The 8976-nt window shown below is 31.9% G+C and overlaps 1 protein-coding gene across 2 annotated transcripts; it reads right to left on the bottom strand.

The window, feature by feature from the left end:
* Positions 1-2553: 2553 nt before the first annotated feature.
* On the bottom strand, positions 2554-4606 carry LOC107958914 (vesicle-associated membrane protein 711). Of its 2 annotated transcripts, XM_016894827.2 has the most exons (5): positions 3995-4606; positions 3628-3773; positions 3311-3501; positions 3040-3203; positions 2554-2897 (listed from the first exon to the last, which is right to left on the bottom strand). In XM_016894827.2, exons 2-5 carry the CDS (start codon positions 3710-3712, stop codon positions 2810-2812), a joined length of 528 nt encoding a protein of 175 aa, XP_016750316.2. In that variant the 5' UTR covers positions 3713-3773; positions 3995-4606; the 3' UTR covers positions 2554-2809. The 2 variants fall into 2 exon arrangements, with proteins under 2 accessions (XP_016750316.2, XP_016750317.2); XM_016894828.2 differs by lacking the exon at positions 3628-3773 and having other exon boundaries at positions 3995-4604.
* Positions 4607-8976: the final 4370 nt, after the last annotated feature.

Below are 8976 nucleotides of genomic sequence, written 5' to 3'. Positions count from 1 at the left end.
GAGACATTCATATCACATTTTCATTTACAATCTTACAATATTGTTGTTATGTCGAGTTTCCAAACCGAGGGTTAAGTATAAACCTGTTCAAAGTATTCATTTCACGACACTTACCAATACGTCCCTTTCATCTCTAGTATTCCTCCATTTGAGTAGAATTTTACCCGTTGAACACATCGGAATATAATTCAGATACATGGAAAGTTTGCACATAAGTGCCACATATGTAGCCAAGCTACCATGTAACCCGCCCATAAGCGAACTCGGACTCAACTCAACGAGCTCAGGCGTTCGCATCCATAAGTGAACTCGGACTCAACTCAACGAGCTCGGATGCCTAGTTACATCTCTCGAACTCGGACTCAACTCAACGAGTTCGGACATTCGCATCCATAAATGAACTCGGACTCAACTCAACGAGTTCAGATGCCCAAATATCCTAGTGACATGTCACTTGTATCCTAATACATTCCTAAGGTTCAACGGGACCTTTTTCCCAATCATGTGTCTCAACTATCTCCTACGGAATGCTGATACCGATACTCGGTAGTATTTCACATTTTCCAAGTATATCACATAATTTGACATATTATCAAACAATTATCACGAGTATAATATTTCATAATAATTATCATATCATTTAAATAACATAAAAATATTTAAAATAATAACTATGTTACCAACATTTGCATATGAACTTACCTGGCTGATTTGTAGAAGATATTGAAATTTAGGGACTATTCCGCAACTTTTTCTTTTTCTCGTTCTTCTTTGGATTATTGATCTATAATATAAAGTATTTCTACTCATTAGCATTTATTTGACTTCTATTTCATTTCACAACTTATGCTGTTCAAATTTCAAAATTGCACTTTTACCCCAAAATTTACAGTTTTTACAATTTAGTCCCTGCTCATTTCACCCATCAATTGAACTAATTTTTTTCTCAATTAACATTTTATTTTATCATTATAAATTATTTCAGAACCTTTGATATTATGAATTTCAACACTAACATTTAATTCACAACTTTTTCACAAGTAGGTCCTAAATGCCATTTTCTATCAAAATGACTTAATAAAACAACCTTAATATGAAATTAGAACTTTAATTTCATAATAATTCATCATATACTGCCCTTACTCAGCCAGGGTAACTTCCAATTTCACCCACCAAATCAAAAACTAATGAATTAGATGATTGGACCTAATTGCAAAAGTCTTAAAAATACAAAAAATATAAGAAAAGGGCAAGAAATAAACTCACATGCAGTGAAATTGTGCAAAACAAGCTTAAAAGCTCTCTCCCATGGCTGTCTGGCCGAAATTATGAGAAGAATGGCCTAGAAATCTCTTTCAATTTCAATTTATTTGTTTAATTTTGTAAAACTTACCATTTTACCCTTAGTTCACCTGATTCCAGATTTTTTTATTGCTTATGCCGCCTCATCCATTCCCTTTAGGCTAATTTGCCTTTTAAGTCCTCCCTCATTTAACACTTGAGCCATTTAATCTTTTATCAAGTTTTGTACATTTTTCAATTTAGTCATTTTTAATTAATTGACTATCCAAACGTTAAAATTTTCTAACGAAAACTTAATACTAACTTATTTACACTCCATAAATATTTTTAAAAATATTTATGGCTCGATTTATGAATTTGAGGTCTTGATACCTCGTTTTTATTCTGTTTTATCTACAACTTCCTATACTACATAATTTCATTTAATTCAAAATTATTTCTAAAACCACACTTAACATTTACTTACTAATATCTAAACTCACATGTCAGATTTAGTGATTTCAAATCACTGTTCCGATATTACTGAAATTTGGGCCGTTACAATTGATGTATTATGCCTGTACGACAAAGTCTCACGAATAAGTCTATTTTTCTTATGGCTATCGATGCTTGTTGATTAGCGCTATTTTTGTAAATTATTTGCGTCCATTTTTGGAACTCACTAAATTCAAACGAACTTACTTCGTTACTTTTCTTTCTCATGCATTTGATGGTAGAAGAAGAATCAATTGAAGGGGACTACGCCATGCATGACTATTTTGACAGGTAGCTTACAGATTCGTTTTGTTCTCATGTAATTATTCCAAAACTTAGCAATGTTGGATAATAGATCTTCTTTTTACAATTCCTATTGTGTTCTTTAAGGATGTGTTACAAAATGAAAGAAAAATAATGACTTTTAACAAAAAGGTAGATCTTCATAACAATTTTCAAAAAAAAATTTAAGTCAAGAAATTTTGAATCCTCTAGTGACGCCCTAGCCTGTTGGGCGGTTTGTCTAGCTAAATGATATATGCCATATTTATCCTGAGAGACTAAGAGGTGTTACATCCTTAATTTCAGTCCCATTGTAGAGTACAATTTCAAGAATATGGCATTTTGGTTGAGTTCCTATGATGGTTAGGATGAACAACCAAAGCGCATAATTTGAAGAGACTCTGATATCCATAAACATGCATGAATAACTTGAGCATCAATCAACTACAGTTTGCATAACTAAATACCAGTGGCAATGAATATAGCAAAAACAACTTTCACCCAAAAGAAAATTTATATTCTTGAATAAATACGGTCATCAAGCCACTTTCGTCAAAATACAAATACCAACCAGCTTCAAGTTCAATGAACAAACGTAAATACGACTCGTTGCAGAGGAAATTGAAACAGAAACGTCCCACATATATCCCCCAAGCAGAGATTAGAAACAAGCAAACAAAAACGGAGACAAATGGAAAAAAGAAGCACCGGGCTACGGAACGTGTTCGAACTTCAAACTGTTGACCTCGTTTTAGACACAGGATGGTAACGTGGGACCCTTGCAAACAAACGCAGTCACGATATAAGCAACAATTATGAGGATTATTATGAGCGCAACCCTGGAATATTCAAAGCGAGTAGTAAGTGATGGATTCATCTATCCTACCCTCTATTATGTATTTCAAGGAGCAAATTAAGACTTCCATACTCAATGCAAGACATGTAAACACACAAAGTAGGGTTAAAGTTCGAAAAGCGTACGTAAGCCTGACATTTCTCCACCACACAGTGTTTTTAAAACGGCGCGCTTGCTTTCTGAAGCGAAAGGTATTTCCTTGCATATTAGCAGTTTTATCAACCAACAATTCTAAGCGATCACCTCTCTCTAAAACTTTGTCAATATTCTCTATCATAACATTTCGCACCTATCATGGTACAAGAAACAACAATAGCAAGTTGAATGCCCGGACCATCAAATGAGAAGCTAGAAGATTTAGAATAATAGAATTAATGACTTAATTAGAAGCATTACCTGACTCATTTCACCTTTTAATCGATTTATCCTGTCAGCATTAGGATCATTCGAGTAATATTCCATTTGCTGGCTCAAAACCCTTGAAAACTCATCGTTCATGCCATAGGGAAGAGCTGAAAGAACAGCTCCGCCGTAAGTCCTGACAAATCTCTGATGCATGTCTTCAAGAAATGCAAAAGGAATTCGCCCTGCAAAAGATGCCATAGACACATCCACCATGACCAAGAATATATATCATCTTCAGCACTGGACAAGAAGAGTTTTTTACAAAGAAGAGATCACAAAGTAATTGCAAACCAAAAGAATATTCTAACCATGAATTCTCGATTTGTTAAAATATTCCCTCAAAAGCTGAAAATGATTGTTACTTTCTCGGAATATGGCATCTATTGCTATCATTAACGATATGATCAACCACCCAAAAAGGAAAAAGACCTTTCACCATTTCCCCATTCTTGAACTGAAATTGCACATTGAACTTTTAATGGAACCCTTGAGTGCCAACCAAGCATAAAACTTCTACTTTTCTTTCTCTCAATCGCTTAATTTTATGTGCAAATTTCCCTTTAATCGGGAACAAATCAACAACACTTAACAAAGCAATTGAAATTGAAATATAAGCATGTCGCGTTAGTCAAATATAAGTTCGCTTTCAGAAAAAAGAAAAGGTAATGTACTTACTTCCGGCACTTTCGTCGGCCATACAAAGAACGGTGAGTCCATCGGTGCGTTTGACGTGGAAGATTTATCGATCTTGGGAATACGAAACGTTAATGTCGTTGTCTCCTGATGTTTTCTCTAGAATTTGCCTGGCGATGGCGCTCGCATTTGTTGAAGCCGCCGTGAACTCCGCCAGCACCACCGATCCACGAGCAACCAGAGCGTATAGTATCGCCATCTGACTTCTTCTGTAGATCGCTTCGACCAACGTATCCAAAACACAGTACCTTTTCTCCTCACGATCAGAGAACTCCTTCTTCAACCAAGAATAATGGATTGTGAATTGATTAAATTGATAGAAGCCAAATGAAATTACAGATCATTCAAGAAAATGAAAAACAATAACGCTCCAATCTAATTTCTCATTTTAACTTCGTAGTCCAATTAATAAGCTGATATTAGAAGCATAAAGTAATCAAAAACTAGAAAGTTAATGGAATTATGAAAGCTGGAAACTTTTGGCAATGAGGTAAGAAGACGGGACAGGGGGGAAAGGAGACTGCGAGAGTGATTCGCCTCTCTTTTAGAAGGAAGGAACGCACGTTGGCTCTTTCTCCACTATGATTGTGTTTCCATCTTTTTTTCACAACCAATTTTATATTTTATTTTTAAAATCTTTTATCTATATCTATTCTATAAATAAATTGAAGTCCGAATGAAAATTCAGCTTGGATAATATAAATAAGTTGAATTTTTTTTGAATTTTTTTTAAATTTATGTAACATAATTAATATATTAATATTATAAATAAAACAATTAATTGAGTTGATATAACTAAATAAATAAATTAAATTTATATAACAAAACTAATATACTATAAATAAAATACTTCATTAATTTTATTGACACAAGTTAATCTAACATCAAACTCATTTTAAAAAAAATATAAATATATAATAAAAGTAATATATTAGTAGGCTTATATACGGATTACATTTTTTATTATCTCGTCACCAATTGTTTTAAAAAATACTGCTTAAATATTTCTTTTTTCTCACTTACACGCTGGTTCTATCATACCAATAATTAACTTAAAATGTTTAATTAAGTTAACCAGATATTATTGACATCAATTAAATTGAAAAATATCTTTAAAATATTTTTATTTAAAAAATAACAAATATTTTTATTAGTGTATTAGTGTATAAATCTATAAAAAGACAATTTAAATCTAAAATAAATACAAAAATTTACAACATCAAATCTTTTTATCTCCAGTTTAGTATTTCAATTGAAGCGGCATATATATATATATATAATATTTTAAAACATGAACAAATCCTTAAATTTTGTGTCTCTTATAAAATGATTTATTTATTTATTTTTATATAAGTAGAAGTGAAGATGAAATTATTTGAAATTTAACTTAAAATCTCAACTCTTGCTTCTTATATAATATAAACAGCTTTGCTAGCAAATAATTCGAATTAAGAACAAACTTAAATTCCCAAATATACTTTAATGAAGAGATGAAGTTATTTTACATTCGTCGCAAGCCAACTGACTGCATTCCCACGTGTGTGCGTGGTGACTTGTAAATATACAATCAAATAGATGAATATGAAGTGCGGTATGTATAAATATATTGGTTAACTTGTAATATAGAAAGTGTTACAAAATATGAGGAAGTATTCTAACAATCATACCTAATGGAAATTTGCCTCAACTAAATTGCAAACAATCACACGATTAAGTTTAAATACTAATTACGCACTAATTATATTACGTCATTACAAATAATTATTAAACATAAAATATATGTTAAAATAAACAATTGAAGTTCAATCAATGTAAACAAGTATAAGATTAACTCGCATCTATATTCATGATTAACTTCGGATTCACATTTTAACAAATTAGCTAACAATTATTAATACCATTCGGCCTATAACTAAATTAATTGATCGATTTAATCTACTTATCTTTCGACTTGGTAACTTAAATTGGGATAGATTAAGTGGTGCTAAGTAGACTATCATTTCGGACTCAACTACCTAAGCTACTTCTTAGGGTCGTCAATCCTAAGGTTTAATTTCACTTAACCTATGCTAACTAATTTGTGGTAAATCCTAATATTGGATCTAGTGCCCTAAATGTAGATTTTTTGTCAATATACACATGTAATTTTTTTTAAACATATTGATTAATAAAATTATTCATGAATTAAATTAATATACTTTGTATTATTGTCCTCAAATAGTTTTTGCACACAAAGCAAAATACGAGCAAATGTTGCTCATTGGTTATCTATTCTTTAAACAGATACTAAGCAATATTACATGGTCGAATCATAGTACATAAAGACAACTTGTATTAGTAGACGAACTTAAACATGTATTTAGTCTAATTGGAAATAGACAAACTGATTGAAAGACTAATATGTAGTCTATCAAGTCTAATTGGGGAGATGTTTTGTCATGAACATCGAAGCGGATGACTCTCAAAAGATAGAGGCATAAAGGTGATTGACTGGATTGACAATACATCCGACAGGACCAAAACAAACTAGATCCTGAATCTGTTTACGGATTTATTCACTTGTGACGTTCATAGTGTAGCATACCTAAATCCTGAGTGGATGGCGGATTATGTATGTGTTACTCGTACACTTTGATGTAAGTAAAAGTCTGAGTTTAAATAGATAAGGAACCAAAAGCTGGTGCATTAGGTGTACGATTTCTTTAGTATGTAGCGTCATTCACAACAGTTAAATTTATAGCCCAAAATATGGGTAAATGATATATTATCATTAGCATTACATGGTTGATGAAAAGTAAACATGGCCATGGGTCGTCCATCTTTATGATGGATGACTTGATCACTATTTGACAATGATTGACTTTTCATAAAAGAAGGTGTAATGGTTATCATAAGATAAAATAGGATCATATTGAGAGAACGAATATTATCCCAAAGAGATTAAGGATATCCTATGAGGGTAACACACTTATGACAATGTCATTAGGCGAGTACTGAGTAATTACTTTCATAATGGTATGTCATTGAGAAGAGCTCAACCACAATACTATAGTGAAATGATTTCGTACTAAATGAGTTTATAATTAATAGGTGAAAAGCCGAAATTTGATTATAAATTATTTGAGCTTCAACTTCATATTTTTATACTAACTTTATAAATATTCATATTTAACATTTACGCACTAGATTTACAAAAATAAGATTCTAAAATTGTATTTTCTGATACCACTGAAAATCAGACATTTACACTAACTTCATATATTTGTAACTTAAATTCAAAATAAACTCAACCTAAATATATGCAGAATAGGTGAAGCTACTCTTAACTCATTATATGTTTATACCTAATATTTCATGAACTCGAAACCAAGGAAATAAACACAGGTTGAAGCCCGAATAAATATAAATGGTTGAAATTAATTAGTGGATTAGCTAAAATAACAAAGCCCACAAAAAGTTCTTCGCCCATACACAAAGTAAGATAAGCCTTAAAGGTCACACTCTCACAATGATCTTTCCCATCCAAAGCTCTTTCAAAAACTTCCTCTTGTATTCTCAAAAAAAGCATTTAGCTTTTACAAAGTAGTTTTTTTTTTCTTATACAACGATAATTCAAATACAAAGTATTCATTAAAAAAAATCCAATCACTAAGTTACAACTTAAGGTTTTACAAGCTTTTCCTTTTAATTCATGGTAACATAAAATGAAGAATAAAATTAACAATCCTAAATTTGCAAATAAAACTTGGATGTTTGTATATGAAAAGGTAGATCTAGGCACCAACTCAAGCAATTCATTAATGTGGTACGGACAACATTGTAGTTGGTACCAAAAAATGGAAGTTTCATTTTGACCAAGATTTCGATTCATTTTTACTCCTTTTGTGGTGAAGCATACCAATAGGTACTATTTAATACGATGCTATTTAATACAAAATTTTAATATCCTTTAACTTTCATGCTCTACATTTGAAAAATTACTTATAAATTTACTAAGATATTGAATCTAATTAATACACTAGCATATCGGTACCAATATGTGCCAAAACATTGACAAAAACAATATACTCACCAGTTCGATATTATCTATTATTCATCGAAAGATGCTTCAAAGATTAAACACTGAGACGCCCTTTTAATTTATTTCTCGTTTTTCCATATCATCAATTGTTTACTTACTATCATCATAGCGCGCTCAAAATTGAGATCAACACAAGGCAATTCCCACAACGTGCATCAGGACACAGTTCGTAGTAATCAATGACACGCTTCCCCTTCTAATTACATTACACGTGAATTTTCTGATTCCAACAATACCCGTAAATGTCAGGCAAGGAAGATGCCCCGTTTTGCACACAACACACTACTGTATTCTGAATTTTGCACAAAGCCGTCGGGAGGGTTATTTACGATTTTGTCCCTAGCGACACTTTTGTAAATAGTTACATTTGAGAAAATAAACCCATGCTCATATCATATCGCCTACTCGTTCTACCTAACAAACACGTAATTTAAAGAAAAAAAAAGTGCGAGTAAAATAGAATGGATATGAATCATAGCGGCCGGAAAGTAATCGATATGGAGAAACAGCATTTCTTCATTGATGTTTTGTTCATAATTTTGTGGATGGGAACATAAATTGAAGCCTAAGGACAAAAATACACAACTCTAACAAGAAAAAAGAATCATACAAAACAAGCCTTACGAGGACACCATATGCCCTTGGCCAGGAGACGTTAACCACCAAAGGTTGCTCATGCATCACTTTTCTCTGCAAAACAGCAAGGACACAGTCGATCATTTATCAGATACAACGCCATCAATTTCAAGAACTATCATATTTTCATCACCAAAAATCCTAAAACAGATTGATCGGTTTTCACTCTTCATCCATGCATAAAGAATGTTTGCATGCATACCGTTCTATTTCACGATTCTTAAATATTAAAAGAAAATAATAATAC

This window comes from Gossypium hirsutum, chromosome A05 (assembly GCF_007990345.1).
Source record: "Gossypium hirsutum isolate 1008001.06 chromosome A05, Gossypium_hirsutum_v2.1, whole genome shotgun sequence".
Lineage (NCBI taxonomy): Eukaryota > Viridiplantae > Streptophyta > Magnoliopsida > Malvales > Malvaceae > Gossypium > Gossypium hirsutum.
This window is presented reverse-complemented; position numbering and strand designations above follow the sequence as displayed.

Coding starts and splice junctions, on each gene's coding strand:
- LOC107958914 (XM_016894827.2), bottom strand. CDS start 3,712: ATGATAGCAATAGATGCCATATTCCGAGAAAGTAACAATCATTTTCAG. Junction 3,502..3,627: donor TAACAAATCGAGAATTCATG/GTTAGAATATTC, acceptor CATCTTTTGCAG/GGCGAATTCCTTTTGCATTT. Junction 2,898..3,039: donor TGGAGAAATGTCAGGCTTAC/GTACGCTTTTCG, acceptor TGAATATTCCAG/GGTTGCGCTCATAATAATCC.